The sequence below is a fragment of the Pseudopodoces humilis genome, chromosome 14 (assembly GCF_049639895.1).
Source record: "Pseudopodoces humilis isolate 2021_Gansu_Grassland_sample_001 chromosome 14, ASM4963989v1, whole genome shotgun sequence".
Classification (NCBI taxonomy): Eukaryota; Metazoa; Chordata; class Aves; order Passeriformes; family Paridae; genus Pseudopodoces; species Pseudopodoces humilis.
Window position 1 is genome coordinate 10,827,264 of NC_142213.1, and position 21,454 is coordinate 10,848,717.

A 21,454-nucleotide genomic window follows, 5' to 3' on the forward strand; every position below is an offset into this window, starting at 1 on the left:
TATGATTATTCAGAAACCTCTGTTACGGATCACTGACTTGCACATTTCCTAAGACATTTAGGTGAAGGACTGGCATCAAAGTTAAATCCCTTCTAATCCTGGGCCACTCCTTGGTCTGTGCTGCAGTGCAGCCCAGCTGTTGGCCAGGAAACATCACAGTCGGCAAGAACAATGCCCAGGAGGAATCAATGGCAGGATAATTCTGTGAAAGTGATGGTTATTGGAGTAAGTTTTGTTTCTCTCTGAGCTGCCCCTGCAAGGCTGGTCACTAGGCTGGATTGCTCTAAGTTAAATCCAGCTAACAGAAGTTTGTTGAATAATTTTATTTATTTAGAGAATGTAGAGTTTTGTTTGGTTTAGAATGAGTAATCTGAAAAATTATTCATTAGACTGGGAAAGGGGAGAGAATGCTGTATATTTTTGTAATCAAATTTGTGTATTAAAAGAAGCTGTTCCAGGAACAAGGTAGGTGAATCAATACTGTAACAGTGCCATTGAAATCAAATCCTTTTCTCCTGGATTGAGATGTTTTTCCTAGAACAGGAACATAATTTGTTTGAAGAGTAAAGTCTGGCCAATACTTTGATAAGGGGATGCTTTTGAATATCATCTTTGAAATTCTTAACTCTCTGAAGTTTTACAAGGGATCTGTAAGTTAAACCAGTAGAGTTTCCTACTGAGGCTGCAGTTGGATTCCAACCAAACTTTTCTAAGTTGTGAAAGAAAATATTTGAAGCCACTTCAGATTTTTCTTTTCTAGTATCAAGTTTATATGCCTTTTTTTTTTCCTTTGGAATGCCTGTTGAAGTTTGTTGTTTGTTTTTTGTTAGCATTTTTTTCGAAGTAGAAACAGCAACTTCTATCTTTGTTATTAGTTACAGCTGAGGGTAACTTAACTTGTTTTCAGAAAGGGACAGGGCCAGTGGCTGATGAAATAGTCTCAGGCCCCCTAGGTAAAAAGGCAGGGGAAAACCCATGCATCCTTTGCTGTACAAATACAGCACTGGCCAGTGGTGGTCAGAGCTGTTCTCAACTACTTAGAAATGTTTAGAAATTTCCCTCAGTTGAAATGTGAGCAGCCAGTGCACAGGAAATAATTCTGCTGTCACTGTGTGTGAAATCTTGTGTTAAAAAGCCCCTGCAGGGATGGCAGATTGTTCTGAAGCCCTCCTGTGCTGTGCAGTGAGGCAGCCATCCTCCTCCTCTTCCTCTGCCAAGGGAGCAGCAGCTGGACCTGGGGCATTCCCTGGCCCTGCCTGGTGCCTTCTGATGGAGCAGCAGGAGAGGACGTGCTTGGAACAACCATGGTGACTAAACCAGGGCAGGAGTAAATCCTTTCCCTTGTGGTGTGACTAAGATGTGATTATTTTTAAACCTTTAATTGCAGTGTGGGACTGAAGTCCTTGCTGCAGACTTTCTAGCTTTGCACATACAATGCTTTTTCACACGCTAACATGAAACTAAGTTTATAAAGTCTTTATTGAAAAATACAATTGCAATATTTTCATACAAAGTGAAGTAAATGGAACATAGTAACAACAAGAATTGTCTGACACTTCCATAAATATTTTTACAGAAACATCTACACAACTTTTGGACTTCAGCTTTCTGTTACGCAGGTAAGAAAAACCATGTTTTTATTTTACTTTAGTTGAATTTATAGTGGAATTAAGCCTTAAATATTCCTATTATTCAGAAGGGCAGGAATGACTGAAAACAGGCCTGTTAGCTTTTGCTTCCTCAGTAAGCCTTCTGGCACCTGAGTGTGCACCACATTTTGCGTGAACACCCCCTCCCCAGCAGAGGCCTGGCATCCTGTACTGTGGGAGAGGGTTGATGCTTTCCTAACAAGTCTGGTATTTTGGACCTATTTTAAATGAAAACAAGTGGTAAGTGTAATGTGCACCACCTGCTGATCCTGGTAGGAGGGGAGGGATTTCTCCCAGGCAGCCTGGTTTAGGCCTTTTTACAAAAACCAAAGCAAAACACAAAATCAAACTTCCAAGCCCTGTTCTTTAAACACAAAATATCAAAATATATGTTTTAGGAGATGGGCACCACCTTCCTGCTGCTGAGTGAGCAAGGGCTACAGTGCCTGACTATCAAGAAAAGCAACAAGCATATAAAATTCCTTGAAAAAAGCACACATCCCTGGCTTCCTGCATTCATTGCTGCATATACATTGAGTTAAAATGAATTCTTAATGCCATTTGCTGACAAGAGGAGCAGGGGGATGTCTATTGAAATAAATACAAAAGTCAAATTGTTTCAGTACAGAATGACAGCTGAAGTCGGCCTTTGCAAAAAATATTCACATTTAGAAAGTGCCATTGCAAATATACAGCAAAATTCTGCCTTAACCATGATGCTTCACAGCCCCATGCCAAGTGTCACCTTGGGACCACGAGTTCACTTTCAAACAGTGCACAGTTCAAACCACTCAACACAATCACCTCCCTTGGTACAGCGAAGGGCCACACATTGTGATCACAACACTGTGATGCTTCTCAAGGGCATGTGGAACATCCTAAATATGGAAAGAGTCCATATCATCCATATATCCATCCAGCTTCCATCAGGGCTCAAAACACTCCCCTTGTCTCTTTGCAAGCAGAAGTGGACTGTGTGAGAATGTTATTCCAAAGCTGTTAGTTTGTGAGGGGGTTAGTGAGGAACCCTGACACCGTCTGTGGGTACCTTGGTGCAGGGCTCTGTGCTGAGGCCCCTGGACCTATCTGAAGCACAGACTAGAGGAAAGCAAAGCTGTGAATACCTGCTGCAAGGTCCACAGCTGTGTTAGGGATGTGTTCTCCAGGCAAGGCTGGAGAAGGGTCACTTGCCTTGTGAAGAGCTTAAGCAGGGCCAGGGCTTGTGTTGGGGGTCTGAGGTGGCTCCTTGCTGGCCCCAGCACTCGCCCCCCCGGCCCAGGCTCGGTGCAGTCGGGGAGGGAGGAGTTGTGCAGGTTCAGTGAGACCCTCGGTCGTTCGCCACGTCCTGGAGTCGTCTCAACAGAGCCGTGTGATTCTCCTGGCAGATGCGCTTGGCTGGGGCTTCAGTTCCATCTTCCAAGAGGATGCCTCTCTTCTTTGTGGGTGTTTCTCCAGTTCTAACCATACTGTTGATTTCCTTTAGCCTCTGGAGGGAGGAGGGGGGCAAAAGGATTAGTGCTCTCTCTCTGTGACTGCCCCAGTGTGCTCTGAACTGTTGTTCGATGCATTGCAGTGCGACTGGACAGGCTCTTTTGTGGAAATCTCTACTGTACCAAGGTATTTTCTTCATCACTGTACTGGTTCATTCCCTTACCAGAGTAAATCTTAAACTCGGAAGTTTGTTGTGTGTCTGCATGCAGAGCTCAAAGGCTTATCCAGCCCTTCAGCTGTGGCAGCTGCACTGGCAATTTGATGTGCCTTAGCTGATCATGTGTGTGTTGGACAGGGTGAACAAAACCTTGTCTCATGCTGCAGAGTCTGCTCTAATTCTACTACCAAAACCAAAAAAAAAAGAGTTAAGGAATTAAAAGATCAAACTGAAACATGTTAGTCTCACCTTTGAGGGGCTGCTGCTGAAGTAGTAGAATATTTTCTCCTGGGGAGAGAGGGCAGACTCGTTTCTGTGTGGTGAGATGTACAGGGGGTGATGCTGGGAGAGCTGCACTCTGCGGGGGGAGCCGAGGCGCACGAAGGGGTACGGCGAGAGTGGGGGGGAGTCTGTCTGCTCGGAGAGAAGAGAGGCCCTCAGCAGCTGCAGCCTGAGCTCAGGGCTCACTGCAGCGAGGCTTTGCCACACATACGATCGTAGAGGTGTACAAGTTATTAGGCCAATGAGTATTTTTCAATTTAAGGAAATTTCACTGCATGATCAGAAGATCAAGCTCTGTTTATTAAGAAGAAGCACAGAATGTAACTTACTGCATTTGAAGTGTACTTGAGGGCAAAGTCCTTGATCTGCTCGATGTAGACGTTGTTGTAGAACTGGATGAGGTCCCCGCGCTCCTCCTCCTCGCTGTCGCTGTTGGGGCCGCTGAGGCGGGTGGGGGTGGGGGGCGCGCTGGAGGGCTGGGGCACGGGCAGGGTGCTGCTGGAGCGCATCACCGGGCTGGAGTCACGGCTGCCTGCAGGGCACAGCCACAGCCTCAGGCACTCCTGCAGGGCACAGCCAGCCACCCTCTGCTGCCAGCACTGATGCCCGTTTTGATCCCCGAGTGCTGTCCCTTACACAAAAGCTTTGTTGATTTCTGGATAAACTGCAAGGGATTTGCTGTAGGACCAGAGTTGCGTGACAGTATAAAAAGAGCTGAAACTCCATTTTTCAGCATTTGTGTTACACTTTTAGCAGGAGTTCTTTCTTGTTGCCACTTGGCACCATTTCAAGTAAAGAATGGTAGTCTTCTTCTGTCAGAAGAAATACTTGTCTTGGCCATACTCCCTGCTAATTTCATGTGGGAACTTGCAAAATAGATGTAATTTTTTGCCTTCCCTCCCTGCCATCTCTCTGTGACACAAAATATTAATACCTACTGCTTATACCATCATCTGTTGAATACCTTGAAAACTGCCAGCAGGAATACTTCACTTCTTCAGTTTCCTTTATAAAAGTTAATTCAAGGAAAATATGTCAGTTCACATACCAAGGGAGAATCCCCAGAGCTGTCAGCTATGCTGAAATCAATGCTGTGGGTGGTGTTCCCATCTCTGCAGACAGACAGTGCTACAAAAGAAACTGCAGCAGCTCTGTGGTTGTGATAAGAGTAACTGTGAACCTGGCTAGCCCAGATTTCCTCATTCTGCAAAGACTTCAAAGCTCTTTGGTGTGTGAGCTGAACTCGGAGCTCAGGCCAGCACAGCAAATTCCCAAGGTAAGTGCATGTGGGGAGGGATTTGAAACTGAGTGGGTGCAATAAAAACCTTGAATTAGAGCAACTCTCAAATGTTATCAATATATTCTTAATATTATCTAAGTTTACCAAAGGAGGATATGTTTGGGCTGAAACAACACAAAATCCGACTCTTAGTTTATGCACACAGTTTTGGAAATGGAATTAAACCCGAGCACCTGACATGTGGAATCACTCACTTTTTTCTTTGTTCCTGTCTTTGCCTCTGTCTGTGGGTGAGTTCTGCTGGCTGCTGCTGTCACTGCTGCCCGAGTGGCGGCGGTGGCGGCCCTTGATGAGGACACTGCGATAGACCTGCAGGGACAGGAGCAGCGTGAGCAGGGGAGGGTGGAGCAGTCCCCGGTCAGGGAACAACTGCCTGCACGACATGTCTGCTGCCACAACTTCACTGTGCTATACCAAACTGCTTCTTGCAGAGCAAAATACAGCCTCCTAAGAGGAATAATAGCCCACAGGCACTGGCTCCTTAGGTTTTAAGTAAAAAACACTTTCTAGTTTACATACAGTTTAACAAAAAAGCTTTCAGTAGTGCAGGATTTTGGATATGACCCCTCTCTTCTGAGAACAGTTCAGAGACTGCATCCCCTTAATACTAAATGTTGTTTTGCCAAGTGATCTGTTCCCAAAATAGAATGAAGGTATTTAATAAACAAATGGTGACTGTGCTCACGTGACTCTTGGCTTGCGGCTGTGTCCGGTAGCAGCGCATGATGTTCTGGAATGATCTGTCTTCGTTAGTAACCTGAGGGACAGAAAAGGTTCTGTTTTTCTGCAGGCTTTTGGGTCTTTTGTTTGGCTTGGGATGTTTGTTGGTTTGAGTTTTTTTAAGAAGTACTATTGGGAATATTAAGTATTAAAGGAGTTTTTTGTTTGCTTTTTCTTTGTTCCCACTTTACCTTAGTCATGACATAGATGGCGCACATCAGCAGCTGATCCAGGTGTCTGTCCATCATGATTTCAGGGCAGTGCACCAAGGAATACTCAAAACATGTCCAGATCTTTTTGCGCAGCTCATCAGACACATCAAGTTTGGCACAGAGGTCCCTCAGACGAACACTGGCCAAGTGATACACCTGTGACATTGGACATCGTGCTCAGGGCCACAGCAACACTGCTCTTCTGACCCAACAAAAGAGTTAACTCAGACTTGCACACCTGTAGAGCTTGTGCAAATGTGAAGCCAAGAGAAGAATAACTAAAATAAAATCTAACTTTTTTGCTTACAAGGCACAGACATTCTCAGTACTGGTGTCAGTGCTAAAAAAAATTGGTTTGAAGCTTAAATTCCAAGCTGTCCTGAGCAGAGAAAGCATTGCCTACAGCAACCCCTGTATTGAATAAACCAGAAAGTCTCAAAAGTGAACCTCTTTCTTTGGAAGAGCCTTTAAGAACCAGCTGGCCAAGTACAGAATCTATTTTCATGTCCTAATGTGCCAGCACAGTCCTTTGCTAGTGAGAAGTGGCCTGCAGGAGAAAATGACTCTTCAGCTGTGTATGAGTACATATAGATTAAATGTAATATGCCCTCATTATTACAATCAATAAGTGTGTATTTTTAAAATTACTGTACATTTACCAAAATAAGAACTAAGCAAAGCAAACAGATCAAAAAGTACCTTTCTGAAGAAGAGTGCAAGTGAGCCCATTTTGCGAGGCCTGGCAGCCGTGGCACTCAACTGCTGGGTCTGTCTCTGCTCTCCAGGGGAAATCTGCTGCACTGTTAACTGGCCTGGCAACTGCAGTGCTGCCCCAGCCATCTGAGGGGCCAGGGTGCCAGCCAGAGTCTGGGCACTCAGAGGCTGCATGGGCCCAGACACAGCCTGGGGCTGGGCACCTACATTTACCTGGACTGGGAAGAAAGTTATTCCTCCATTTTCATTGGCAATACCTGTAATGTAACAAAAAGAGCCTGAAACAAGAGCACACTGGGTGGGGGATGTGTGTGTGGTTTTCTCTTGAGTTTTTAAATAATTCAGTACTTCTTTTATTAGCTACTTAGAACTAAACATTTAGTATATGTGAAATTGTTTAATCAAAATACTTTGCAAATTTCATTATGAGACAAGAAGATAATGAAGTCAGGTTTTCATACTAATGCAGTCCTCCCTGGCTGCATTCCCTGATGGGAACAAGCCTGAATGGTTGTGCAGCAGCTTTTTGCTCACCTTGCACAGGTATTGTCACCGTCTGCCCGTTGTTGGCTGTCACGGTGGCCGTTGCCACTGTCACCAGGGTCTGGCCAGGCACCGGGGTCACGGACACGGCCTCGGGGCTCACGTTCTGCACAGGCACCGTGCTCACCACGGGCTGCGGGGGCACCCTGACCGCGGGGCCACCCTCGGGGGCACCGTCATTGTCAGCGAACAGGCGCCGCCGCGTGGGGTTGGCTGTGGGAGAGCTGTACCTGTCATACAGCGTGGCTGGAGGGGAGGATAGGCCTGGGGAAGAAAAACACACACACAGATTATATTTAACTCTTGTTTTATAATCCCTTGTTTTAAAAATAGGTGATGCAAAGCTGTTCAGGAAAAAAAAATTAAAAATACTGAGTGCTTATAGAGATGATCTTCAGTAATTCTATGTTTAATATTTTTCTAAATTCATGTATCATATTTTTTCTAGTGGAAACGTTTTGAGATGTTACATAATATATAGTGGAGTTTCTTTTCTAGTATAACAATAAAGCCAACCAATCAGAGTGTAAGCTGCGTGTGTGTGCATGTATAAATACTGTTTAACACATACATACACACATGCTGTTCATATCCATCACCTGAGAACACCCTATCAAAGCAGTATTGTTCACACTGACAGAATGAATCCATCACTCTTAGACTTCTGATGCAACTCTGAGTTGCAATACAAATACCCTTTACAAATGTGTTTGCAGCTAACTGTACACTGGCATTAAGGCAGCCTCCTCCCTTACATAATTTAATCTAAGTTAGCAATGTACAGCATGTTCTGCTTTAAAAAAATCTCACCTTTTCCCAGTCCTCCACTTTCAGCACGAACCTCGTTTATTCGCCGTGGCGTCAATGGTGAACCTACAACACTGTTCCCAGCAGATCTCTCAAAGTACTGAGGTGGCATTACCTAAAATATTTATCCTTTTATTAGAGCAGCTGTATCACACATTAACTACATAGCAAATTTTTAATAGCTACTGCACTACACATTTTGAACAGCAAAACTTTGTGGAAAAATAACAAGAAAAGTGACAAACATACCCTAAGCCCAAGAAAACCAGAAGTGAGTAGTGATTTTGGTGCTCTGGAAGATACACACTGTAATAGTCTTTCTGTGGCTACTGTGTGTAGTTTTTACCACACTTATTGTCTAATAATCTTTCCAAGTGTTACTGGTCCAAACCTTCCCTTCTTGACCATTTTGTTCACTGTTCTGCTACACCATTAAAATACTGGATAAAATACTGGGTGAGAATCACCTCTGCTGCCTGTCTCTGTTGCAGATGTCTCCAGAGAGGTGACCCTGACCAGGCCAGAGCACACTGCACTTGCTGCTTTCCTTGCACTGCTGGGCTGGTGGAATTGCTACCGTAAGTCCTAACCATAAGACACATAAGTCCTCTCCTTCAGGATACAAAGTCCTCTGCCTGCCATCCTGTCTGATTATGAAAGCTATGCAACACACAGAGATGTGCTCACCTCTTCACAAGTAGGAACTTTGTTTTCGTTCTCTCTGATCCTGTCCCACAGTACGGATTCCCGTTTCCATGCCATACTTTCCAGGATCTGTTCTTCAATGTGGTTCAGGTGTTTTACCACTTCCCGACACAGGCCGTCCTCTGCTCTAATGAAAACCTCAATCACCTGTGCAGTGGATAAATACGATCAACATAATGTACTTGTTTCATAGATTCAGTCTTAAACAAAGATCTAATTCCAATTCTTGATTTTCAAGGAAGAAGAGACTATTAGAAATATGAAGGCTGCACTACTATGACTCAATCCTACGCTGTCATACAGGTCAATGAGCACTCATGACTTGGTAAGCATTTCTAGCTATCAAACACATTACCTTGTAAAAATGATAAACTGGAATGTCAAATATTTCAGTGATGAATGGGAAGTTTCCAGGTGGGTTGTATGTAAAGGTAATGATCTCCAGGCAACACGCCAGCAGAGACCTGTGAAACACATCTTGCTCCAGTATTGCCTGCAAGAGTTGCAAATTTTAAAGTTTATTTTACAGTGTAACTAGAGAGAAAATAAAACACTTTTTATTGTCTCAACAGCAAGATTCTCAAGCTTACAAAAAGTGAAACTATTTTTTAAGGGACTGAACAGAGTTCAAAATGAGCCATCTTTTCTCATTAAAAATTTACTCTGTGTTTGCAAACACGATTTCTTGAACCTTTTCCTTCCATTCAGGTGTATTTACAGGGTTCTTCTCAGAGATTTACCCTCATTTTAAATAGCTGACAATTCTGCTCTACATTTGTGATCTTTTTTTGCAGGTCCAATTTTAAAAATGAGGTACCCTTTGATTAGTTTTCCTTACAGATAAGTCAGTGTCTCTCAGTCTCTTCCTCTCTTGCTCAATGACTGACTCCAAGACCTTGTAGTAGAGCATCTCAGCACGACGAAAATGTTTACTAGCAACATCTGCAGGAAGTTTAAATAGAAGCAATATTGTAAAATGCAAGAAAAAAGTATTATAATCTTCAGATACAGAAATGCAACAGTAGCTTGTGTAGATTTCTGTGCTGCTGTGGATACAATACTTTCAGGACTAAAACAGTTAATTTCAAGTTAATGTAGGAATCCTTCTACACTGCCCTGATCTGTGAATGCAGAGCAGAGTAACTTGCTACCAAACCCAGATTATGGTGACAGGGCCATATATAAGGACAACCCTTAACATTGCTATAACAGACACAATTGAAATTGAGAAAATGCACCTGTATGGATCCACCTGGCATTGTGCAAAAAAAGCACTGAAGCTACTAAGCTGGCATGAAGAAAGGAAGGCCTTATTAAGAAACAAGGTCAAGAGCATCTTCCTTATATTCAATCCATCTTCAGGCACTTCAGATATCAAGACAACTTTGCAAATCATGTTTTTGTGTTTATACTGGCAGGATTTCAATATCTGTACTAATCCATCTTCATACGTAAGCCCACATTGCTGTTGCGTTTTTAAAGACTACAGTTACTCAGATTTTCTTTACCAGCACAGAAATCCATGCCATCACTTATATTCTTATATTTGAGAGAGGTGGTACACTTCAAAGTCCTTTTCATTGCACTTCTCTAGTGCTGAAAGTGTGATCAAATTGCAGTGATTCGAGCTAAGGCTGATTATAAAATTTTACACAACACTGAAATTTTCTCTATCTTAAGAACACAGGAAAAGGCAAAGGAGGTAGAAAAGACATTTGTGCTAATGCAAAACCAGTATGTAAAACTTAATTATAAGAGATGGATGTATTTACAGGCATTTTATGGATAAGCAAAATGTTTCCCACCTTTGGAAAAATTACTGAATTCTCCTTCAGACTGAGTGCTCTGACAGTACACTTCGTGCATTTCTTTCAGTCTGTTTGCAATGGATTGAGAAGGATCTCTGGAGCATGACCTGAAAATAAAAACTAAACATTTTCAATATACTATTCCTACTAAGACCAAAACCACCCTATATTTTATATGCTGAAAGCATAAAAAATGCAAATATATTGCACAGCAATACAAACAGACCCAAATGTGCCTAACTGCAAAACAGTTTATGCACATGGAGAATAAAGTTTGGTTTGCATCTCCTACAGTTTGGGGTGATTTCCTAGGTAGTGCCATTAGTTAATAGTAAGAAAATTTTATACTGGCAACTTGTGGTTAGAGAAGCTCATAACTGCTGGGTTTTAAATAGTGGGTGTTCATCAATCTCTAAGGACAGATGAATCTAAATAAAGAGAATAGTCTTTCAAAATGTAAATGTCTCTCTGGATTCCATTTTACTCCAGTAGTAAAAGACTGGTTCACATTTTAAATTACACTGTTCAGCATTAATGTTTGTTATTAAAATTAGAATAGAAAATAGGATTATTTGGCTGAACACCAAATTTACCTGAGTATTTGCTCCAAATTTTCACTGGGGGCATTTTTCAGCCCTGCCAGCATCGTGTGCAGGCGGCTCAGGCTGTAGGTTGCTATGGAAACAGGTGTCACGTATGGGTTGCTCTCTTTAATGTACTTGCGGCCAGTAAGAGGGGTTGTGATCCTGAGTGATTTGGACTGAAAATAAAAAATAACCACATATACAAATGTACTCTGTTATAAACTTTGATAAAGGTCATAACCTAGAAACATCAATCTGCAGAATTCTTATTCTGTGTTATGGAAAAAAAATGACTCCTAATCAAACAGCCCAAACCAGACCACGACTCAGGTAAGAGCCAGCTTTTTCTGTGTTGCTCAGATGTTTGTATCAAACGGTTCTGTATGAACAGAGGGGACTGAAGTGTGAAACACTTAGACCAATCTCAAAAAATCCCCCCCAAACCACAGTATCCCTTCCTAGCCTGAGTACCAAACATAGCTGTAAGCTCACAGCAAAAGTGAACTGAGCCAGGGTTTCCTTTAATTTTCTTAAAAGAAATGAAAATTCCTTTAATTCCTTGGAAATTAAACCTTTCCAAGGTTCAGCCTTTAACATAATAGGTCCTTCTGATCAGTATTTTAGTTTATTTGCATCAGATCAAGCCATCACATTAAAACAATCAACTTTCAATTAGCACACAGCAAAATCAATACATCTTCTAATTACCAAACCACATAGTAACTTCTAACAAATTTGTTACATTCTTCATGAAGTCCAGCCCCCAATACTCTGCCCATTTTCTCCCCACACTCCGAGGTGTGTTTTATTTCTGTCTCCATAGGCAGCCAGGGAGGGTGGCATATAAAAACTGCAACATAGACCATGCCATACTCACCCTGTCAAAATGCTGCTGCAAATTATGCTTCACTTGTACCCTTTCAGTTGTTTCCATTCCTGAAGATGTGTTTAAGCACCTTGTGAGAGTTCCAATTTCTTCATCTGCATCCTCGCCAAGGAATATTCGCTCATCGAGATTTCCCACTGACAGAACATACTCTTCATAGGCTTTGTTGATGGCTTTGCTACAGCAGAAAGGAAGGACAAACAACCCCCCTTTTGCTTTGTTCACCTGCTCACACACTGAACACAGCTCTGGCCTGGGGGAAGTCTACTTCAAATTTCTTTTAACCCTCACTGAAGCTCCTTTAAGATCTACAGTACTTTAAACATGACAGTGGCAAGGACATTATTTTCCCTATGTATCTGATGCCCTGCCATTTATCCAGCTGCAGGAAGAACACAGTGAAATACTCAGAACTACTATTTCCTGGAAACACCTCAACATTTACACAGCATTGTATCATAACTGAACCATTTTTATATCATTAAAAGAAAGTAAGTCCTAGCCATAAACATCTCTAAACACCACCAAACCCATTTTTTTGCCTCCCACTTCCTACTCAGTCTCCCACTGCTTTTTCATAATAACTCTGAGTTACACACACAAGAAAAAAAAAAAAAGCAGGAAAGAGAAGCATAAGAATAAAAGCAGACATCAGGTAGCACCATCCTGACACACCATTCCTCTTTCAAGCAGGCCTCAGCCCCCAGCACTGCCAGGAACAGGAAGGCAGTGCTGGATGTCCACTACTGAACACACAAGGCATGGCTGCCACCACTGCTCAGATCAGGTAACAAGTGCAGCTGGGCCACAGAGGAACACTCATGCAAACCAAACCACAAACAGGGACTTACACACTATCTCCAAAGTTCCCAGGATCCAGAAATCCTGTCAGATTTTCATCTTTTCCTTTTAAAAGCTGTAAGACATTTAAGAACAAAGGATGGAAATTTCATTTCTTATAAAGGTTTTGAAGGTAACAAGTAAGGAGAGATTTTTCTACATTACAAATTTACTGACCAACCTTTTTGTCAAAAAGCTTCCGAATATATGGCTTCCAAAAATGTTCCTTTATACCTTTTGCTTCTAAAACTAATCCATAATGTAAAGAACACAGTTTTTCAATGATGCAGGGAGGATCAGATGATACTTTATAATCCTTACTATGGAAGTCTTCAGGCAGACCTACAATTCATAATATTGTATAATTAAATTTTGCAAATCCATATCCTGCTTTCTTATTAATTTAAATTCTATGCAGTGTAGTCAAGGTAATATGAAATTAAAACAGCAAACTAATTAGTTCCCTTGAAAGAACTACTAATTGTGTAATGCTCACTCAACTGGGTAATGTTATCAAAAACAAATTTTGAGTTAGATATTCAAAACCATTAGTTACTGAGTGATAAAAACTACATATATCACTTCTAATAGGAAAAAAATCAAACACTGGTGAACTACAATATTTATTTGAGATAATGGTCCCAGGTCACATCTGAGGCACTACAAGTGAAGGCCAATCCTGTACAGCACTGAAAATCTAAGTGCAAGCCTGTGAAGAGTTACATCAGAAATTCAATGGCAACTTCTCACCATTCACTTGAATTTGTGGTTATCAAGTCAATCTACACTTCCATTCTCTTCAAAAAGAGAACAGCAGCAATCCAGGAATGAGACAGAAACAAATCTCCTATTTGAGTCCTGGGTCTTCATGTATTTCAAATCAACTTCTTTTTTATAACATACCCTTAAAATTAGGATTCAGGAGCTCTTTACGGTTAGGACACTGCAGAGCATTTCCATACACAAGATCCAAAGCACATAACAAGAGGTGGTAGGAATTGACCAAGTCATCACTGATCATAGGAAAATTTCCTGCAATATAAGAAAGCCATAAGATAAAATCAGCGAAGATTTAAGAATTTTTTTAATAAGAGACTGCTGATGTTTATATTACAATCAATAATGGAACCTTAGAAACACAGACTTTGGTGACTCTTAAGTACCTGGATAGCAACACGGACAGTAAAGCAGACTCACAATAACATGTAACAAATACAAAAGTTAAATATTTTTTCAGAAACAACAGCAGTTGTGAAGGAACTCAAATACATTTTGCTGTTTTGAAATCAAACCTTACCAAAATGTTGATAAATATGCTGTTCCTGCTCCCTCATTCAGAGTAATCTCATTAACCAGGGCATAAATAACTTGAAGCAGCCTCAAGCTGTATAATGCAAACAGCCTCAAGGAAGAAAAATGTGCTTCTGCAACTCTGGCAGCAGCAGCCCCACTGCCTGGCAGAGTCACGTCCTTCACTGGGTTCCCACCTGCCCAAAGCTGGCCTGCTCTGAAAGCCAAGGAGCTACAATGGGTTCTGAGACTCAACTTTTCCCCTTTTCCCCAACTTTGCATTGCTGTAAATAGCCTCAAATAACTTTAACTTTGGCAAAGGTAGACCAAGGTTTTCAGATGGCCTAGAAACTGCTCCCTCCTTCAGCCCCTGCCCCTCACTCCCACAACAAACCTGTACCTAACTCAAAGTCAGATTTTTTTTTAACAATCTATTTTCCTCAAAAAAATTTTCTGGGGCATACTCATTATAAACACTAATAAATATAACTTAATTTCTCTTGTGCTTTACAGAAGAGCTAAAATGTGCCTATCTCTGACTTGGCTTATTATTATTTGTTATCTATCATTTTCCTGCAGAAAAGAGTCCTTGTAACCTGTTCACAATCACAAACATTACAATCAGAGTTGTACATTACTGAACTCATTTATGTTTACTGATATTCCTCTAGAGGAGTGACCATAGCTGAAAACAGTTTGGTAAAATATACAATTAATCAGTAACATAAATCACTATTCTGTAACTTTTTATGCACAGCATGATGTTTCTATTACTCCTTAAATACTAATAACTCTTCCATTCTTTCCACCCTCCCTTTTTTCTCAGGGAAGCTCCAAATCACTAAGCTGATCCCACTCTGAAGAACACATTTAAATTCCTGAAGAAATCTGTATCATATAGTAATAAACTCACATAGAACACATTGAAATGGATATATGATTAGAGAATTTTTCTCAATGATGCTGTTATATTTTTTAGTAACATACCAGGTAGTTCAAATTTGTTATTTTCTGTTTCCATGTTTGTTAGAAGAAAAATAATTTCAATGCAGATAATTTAAACTGTTTAAAATTATGAACCCTAGATGAAATTTTAATTAACTTTACTTATTAGTTATTTCAAAATTATTAAAGGTACACAGCAAAGTAATTAAAATCCTAAATACTATTAGCAAATCTTTAATCAATAAAATTCTCAAAGTAACTGTCATAACACAGGTTCAATTCCACAACCATGACAACTACCATGGCAATCCTTACTGTCAGCACAAAAGTTAATAAAATTTCACAGTATCAGTAGTTCCACAGTAATTTTTTGTTGTTGACATTTCAAACAAGGTTCCCTTCCACATCGTACCAAATAATAAAAAAACAGAGATTTTTTTCCCCATCAATTTTAAAGAAAGAAATAAAAGAGCTGGAAGAGCAATTCTTACAAACAATATGCTGAAGTGCAGTCCCAGTGAACAAGGGGCTCCCTCTGTGCAGTGCATGAACTGAAGGCGATGGGCTGCAGGAGCAGACAAGCCTGGGCCTGCCACTGATGTGTGGTTGCTGTGATAAGGATTTACTGCCCAGCCCCAAACCACACAGCACAAAACCTCACACCAACACCTAATGCCTTAATAGTCAACACTCAGTTTCCATTTCTGTGCTGCCACACTTTAATAATCATTTGGTAATTTTACAGCTTCTGTGGACTATAATTTTTTTCTTTTCCTTATAAAATGCAATCAAATGTGTTATCAATATGTACTTGTATCAACCATGTGTATCAGCTAACACCATAGGGTTAGTTACCGTGCCTGAAACTCTGTGTAATTAACATGTAGTCAATGATGCAGTTACTCAAACACATCAGTCAATAACTTATCAACAGGAAGACCCATGAAGTCCTTCTGCACCTTGTCAACCATCCCATCTTCCCACAGAAGGGAGGACTTTACAGAAGGGAAAAGGAAAACCTGTGATTTTCCAGACTGACCTACTTACTCTCTCAGCTGTCTACCTGTGCTAAGGAAGTGAAGTCCTGACTGAGTGGAACTAAGTACAGTACCAACTCTGCTGTGTTTCAGGCTGAAAGCACCACACTTGCTTAGGAAAGACTTCTCTTGCCCAATAAGGTGGAATTTGAAGTCTTAAAAAAATGCATCTTCCTCACAGGATGGAGTGCTCAATGCAGTATTTGTGCCTCAGTACACCCTTCCTGACCTCTGTGCAGGGATGTGTGTGAGGGTCCAGCACTGCTGCCAGGAACCCTCTGCAGTGAGGCACAGTACAGAAAGAAAGGCTTTGTAAACAAAGTTCTGAACAAAATTAGTGCCAGGACATTCAATATTGCCACAGTCCTAGCCTCAAAATCATCCAGTTCAGGAAATCATAGCACACTGCAGGAATCTTAATACTGATTCACTTTTAAATTTGAAAAAACACATCCCACCACACAGGAATATCAATCCTGACACTCTCCCCAGAGCACTACCTTACTTATACATCACTCACAGTGAACACTCATCAAAGCAGGACTTGAAACAAGGCCTAGAGATGTGGAAAGTCTTTAAGACAGATTTGATGAGGAGAGATTTTAGACTATACGTGCTATTACTGAACAGCTGAAGCCTAAAATGTGGATTTCATCCTGTTCCTTCCTTTTTCTCCCAACAGTCACTACCAAGAAAAAAAACATCCGAAATTCTCTACTGTTCTTATAAGCTTTAAGGCTGCTCTTACAATAAAGATTACATGTGCACTGTACCACTGGGTATTTTAAGGACTGATATAAAATAATGACCAATAAAACAATGTCTGCTATATTTAATCCCTTTCAGATCTCTTACCTTTTGCATGAACAAACAGCACCCAACAAAACTGGAAAACTTCGGTCACAGTACATGGTTGTCGTCTTTTGGAGGAAAATACAGCAAGAAGACTCAATGAATGAAAACTGATAAAACATCATACATGAATCACTAATTCAAAGAGAAAGTTAAGCTTTACTACAGTGTGGTCAAAATCTTACACCATTCCCACAAAACCCTAACTACAGGAAATACAGAAATACACAAAACCTGAAAGAAGTTTAGTGTAGGCACAACTGGAGCCCCAGACTCAGTCTGCAAATTCAATTCCACAGCACCCCAAATACAAACAGTAACAAAGAAACAAAGTTCTATTATTAAGAAAATACCCACAAGATCTGCATCTATGAAGAAATCCATGGGAGTTACTGGGCAGTGAAACAGACTAGGCAGTACTATGAGTATTAAAGCCATGTAGATCATAAAAGAATCAAATTCTTCCTGTCTTTCCTATCCTTGCAGCACCAGTGCTTCCCTTGCCTACAGGCTGACTGAAATCTCTCCCTTCTCCCCCATCCCCCAAATAATCAGAAACTCAGCAGCTTTGAGATTTCCTGCCCCTGTCAGATATGAAACTGAAAAAGAGATTAAAAATTTAAAGCAAGCAAGGACAAATCAACTCTGATATTATAAACAACAACTGTGAAAATACAGTCAAAATACTATTAAAACAATCAAGCAATTTCATGGTATTTTCACTACAGTAATGCTCTAAAATCAGTCTGGAAATAACAGAAACAAACCTCTGTTTTCTTCCTCTCTGTTGACGAGGCTGATCTTCTTGAGGATACCTGAAAATGTCCTGAAAAATGGGCTCATACTTCTTAAAAATGACTGCAGAAACGGTAAAGTTTCTCTCTAATCTCTCAGTTCGCTCTCTGAACTGGGATGGTAGATTTGCCATGTCTTCCCACTTCTTCATCTTGTTAAAAAACTCAATCAAGCTGGAAATACCAAACGGGTTAGATCAGAAAGGCTGGTTGTTTTTCCTGCAAAAATAAACTCTACATTTTCAATGAAAGTGCAATTTCTACTGCCCAGATAACTGATGAAACTATGACATTGCAAACATGACAACCAACTCAGAGCCAGTCCTTTACCCATAAACATGGATGAGCTCAGACAGCTTGAGAAATATTTTTAGGTCCTTGGCTGATAACCACGTTAACTATGTACTCACAGATCTGGCATCTTCTCACAAAGAGAAAATCATCTCCAACATTTATATTATTCTGAAATCAGACATGCCCCCTTTTTTCTGAAAAAATTATTAATTTAAATAAAAGAACCTGTGAGATCTACAATGCTAAGAATACTTTACAAAGTATGAAAAACCTCTTAAGTTTTAGTAAATTGCACTTTGCAAATTGGACTTTAATTCCTTTTCTACTTCTTCATCTACACCTTCTTTTTCAGTGTTATTAGTCTTGATAGCCCAGATGACAGAAACAACTTATCAATATTCAGTTCCATGAATTTCTGATTTTGAAAACAAAAGCTTATAGAGGAACACTTCTGCATTGCTCAAATCAACAGCAATGCTTCAACAGTAGAGGAAATGGGATAAAAAGTACATAAGAACATTCTTTTTTTTTGTGACAGTCTGGAATTTTTTAGAAAACAATGAGATTGCTAATAAATAAAGTCAATTGTTTCAGAAGCTTTTCTTTATTACTTAATGGACAAACATTCGACACAAATTTGTTTGTCAGATTCTGACCTCATTTAGTGACTTTAGCAAGAACATGTGAAAAGTGAAGTTTTCTTATGCAAAAATTGAAATAAATCTTGTGAACATTTTCACAGCGAACTACAAATGGTTTCTCATGTAAGAAGTTCATACTTTACATGCCCCAAAAATTGACTGTTCTTCAGTGACTGGCTTCTTTCTCCTTCGAGTGAAGGAAGTCAATCTCTTATTTGGAAAACCAGTGTTTTTATGAACATAGTACTGAGCCAAAGGAACTGCCCTACTTCTGTGACAGTGAGCTATAACACAAGCATTCCAGGGATATAAAGTCTATCTTCAAAAGCAGGAAACAAGAAACACATTTAGCTTTTATTCTCTATTTCCAATTTCACAAGGTGAAAAGCACTCTTTGAGATTTTTTAAGTGTCTAAAATCAGCAGAATAAAAGTTACCTTTGGTCTGAACAGCGCAGGATTCTGGTTAAGGATACGTAATTTCCTTCTGCTGTTCCTCTGCTCACAGTTGGAATTGCTTTCCTGCAAGCCACGTACAAGGCACAAGCCAGCCAATGCATGTCATTTCCCTGTGAATCAAAACATCAGGCATCTAAAAAACTTCACTGAAAAGAAAAACATGCTTTTCAGCTACCCCAACATCAGGGAAAAGCACGTGTCCAAAAAGATGAAGTTCAATCAGTGAGAAAGTTGATTTGCTGTTTCAAACTTTTGTTGTGCTTTGCGTTTTTAACTGCAACAAAACAGGTGCTTAATAGACACTGAACACTGAACTGCATCAAAACTATACTCATTAGTTACCATTATAAATTTCACATTTGACTCGAAGTGTGAAATATATTTTGAGTATATGAAAATATATTTTTAGTGTTGTTCTTCTGCAGCATTTTATACTGCTTAAAAAGAAAAAGGCAAAAGAAAAAAAAGACTACAGTTCTTGCAACCAAAACATTCTTCTGCCCTGAACGAACAATAGGAAAACATCACTTCCATTTCGTTCTGTATTACACAGCAGAACAATTATTCAACCGGGTACCTAAAGACAGAAATTAATTCTAATGAGCACTTGAAATTTTGTTTTCTGTCTTTCATTAAATAGTAACTCTTGAGTGGAAAAATGGACGGGTAAAACAAGGGGTCAAACTGAATTCGATGCTGTGGTTTTGTCGGGCTCCGTGATGTCACGGGCCCGGGTGAGCACACACCTTCGGGGGCAAGGCAAGGCTCGTTCCCGAGCATCGCTGCCCGTCTGGATGTGACAGAGGCGCTGCCGGAGCGGGGCTGCTCCTTCCCGCAGCACCGAGCCCTGCCCGGTCACCGGGAGGGCAGCGCTGCGGGGACCCGGGAACTGCCGAGGGTTATCAAAAGCGCCACCTTTGCCATAGGAAGGCACCGATAAAAGGCGCTTCCGAAGCTCCCGGGCGCGTCACCGCGTGTTCCTGTTTTCCAGAATGACGCGACCAACCCTTTACCTTTTACCCTTCACCTCTTACCTTTTACCCCCGCCCCAGGCTGTGCCGCGGCCGCGCAAGCCCCCAAAAATGACAAACAAATGTGATCACACCTGCGCCGGGCATCTCCGCGGGCCCCGCGCGGCTGCGGAGCGGCGCTGGCCGAGGCCACTGTGCCGCTCCCCGGCCGCACCGCTGGGAGCCGAAGTACCACAGCGACGGGAGCTCTTCCATTTTTAACACCTTTCCGCCGCTATGACTCCCAATTGCGATGGTTATTGCCGGCCGCCCGGGCGGTGCGAGGGAGAGGCCGCCGCGCCTCCACCGCCGTCCCTTCTCTCCGCACTTCACCCCCTCTCCCGCCGCGCTCCCCCCGGCCCGGCCGAGGCCCTGTCGCCCCTCCCTCACCTCCAGGGTGTAGTTGCGCTTCATGCTTTGGTAGCTCAGCCAGGCCTCGGCACGGGCGCGCTCGTCCATGTTGAGGCTCCTGCAGAGCTCCTCGTAGCGCTGCCGGGTCTCGCTGTCCTCGCCCGGCGGGGACGGGGCTGCGGCCGCGCCCCCCGCGGGACCCGGCTCGGCCCCGGCCGCGTCCTCGCCCGCCATGCCGCGCCCCGCCGCTGGGGGGCAGCGCCGCGCTCCGCGCACCGCGCCTGCGCCGCCGCCCCGCGCGTTCGAATCCAAACACCGCGGGACGGGCCCCGCCCCCGCCGCGCGCCGCGCCCGCTCATTGGCCCGCGGGGCGACCGCCCGCCCCGCCGCGCGCAAGCGCACGCCGCGCGCTCCTACCGCGCACCGCGAGACGCGCCCCCGGCGCGCGCACGGCACGGAGCGGGAGCGAGCCCGGCGCGCGGGGCCCTGGGCGGGGCCGGGTCGTGAGGGGAGCCCGGAACGGGCCGAGAGCGGGCAGTGCCGGGATAGCCGTACACAAATACAACCACAAATATATACAAATATATACACAGAGTGCGGGCCACGGGCTGTAAACACACATAGACTGCGGAGTAGGGGCTGTACAGAAATTGGTACACAAATACATACACCCAGTGCGGGATAGGGGCTGAACACAAATATATACACAGATATGTACACATACATACAGTGCAGGGTACGGGCTGTATACAAATATATACACAAATACGTACACATACACACAGTGCAGGGCATGGGTTGTATATAGGCAGTGGAGGGTAGGAAAGAGAGGCAGAAATAGCTCCCCTGGGTCAAGTCCTAACTGAGCAGAGGAGGCTGCCAAAAATGAGATTTAAGTCCTAGAGCAGGTACATGTCAATGAAGTGATCAATACAACAGGCTGCACTTGATTAAAAGAGATTTATTGACTCTGTCGGCTTGATTTTGTGTTACCGGTATTTCACCAATGCTGAAAACTTCAGGGGAAAAAAAAGAAACGTCAAGAAAAGATGATTTGGCTGACCTGAGACGCGATTCAGGACAC

The 21,454-nt window shown here is 42.3% G+C and overlaps 1 protein-coding gene across 2 annotated transcripts; it reads right to left on the reverse strand.

Moving 5' to 3' along the window:
- Nucleotides 1–1,461: 1,461 nt before the first annotated feature.
- On the reverse strand, nt 1,462–20,604 carry RBL2 (RB transcriptional corepressor like 2). 2 transcript variants are annotated; one of them, XM_014255547.2, is made up of 22 exons: nt 20,410–20,604; nt 18,989–19,119; nt 17,590–17,790; nt 16,826–16,890; nt 13,602–13,730; nt 12,880–13,040; nt 12,710–12,774; nt 11,850–12,036; nt 10,982–11,148; nt 10,386–10,495; nt 9,419–9,522; nt 8,936–9,073; nt 8,563–8,727; nt 7,879–7,990; nt 7,060–7,332; nt 6,511–6,782; nt 5,791–5,967; nt 5,565–5,636; nt 5,074–5,188; nt 3,909–4,111; nt 3,547–3,711; nt 1,462–3,135 (listed from the first exon to the last, which is right to left on the reverse strand). In XM_014255547.2, exons 1-22 carry the CDS (start codon nt 20,602–20,604, stop codon nt 2,965–2,967), a joined length of 3,378 nt encoding a protein of 1,125 aa, XP_014111022.2. In that variant the 3' UTR covers nt 1,462–2,964. The 2 variants fall into 2 exon arrangements, with proteins under 2 accessions (XP_014111022.2, XP_087918394.1); XM_088062268.1 differs by lacking the exons at nt 1,462–3,135; nt 3,547–3,711; nt 3,909–4,111 and adding an exon at nt 4,132–4,257.
- Nucleotides 20,605–21,454: the final 850 nt, after the last annotated feature.

Excerpts from the sequence above, each read along its gene's own strand:
- RBL2 (XM_014255547.2), bottom strand. The coding sequence starts at position 20,604 with ATGGCGGGCGAGGACGCGGCCGGGGCCGAGCCGGGTCCCGCGGGGGGC. Across the intron at positions 12,037-12,709 it reads GGGAACTTTGGAGATAGTGT|CAAAGCCATCAACAAAGCCT; the intron begins GTAAGTCCCTGT and ends TTTCTGCTGTAG. Across the intron at positions 5,637-5,790 it reads CCATCTATGTCATGACTAAG|GTTACTAACGAAGACAGATC; the intron begins GTAAAGTGGGAA and ends TCTGTCCCTCAG.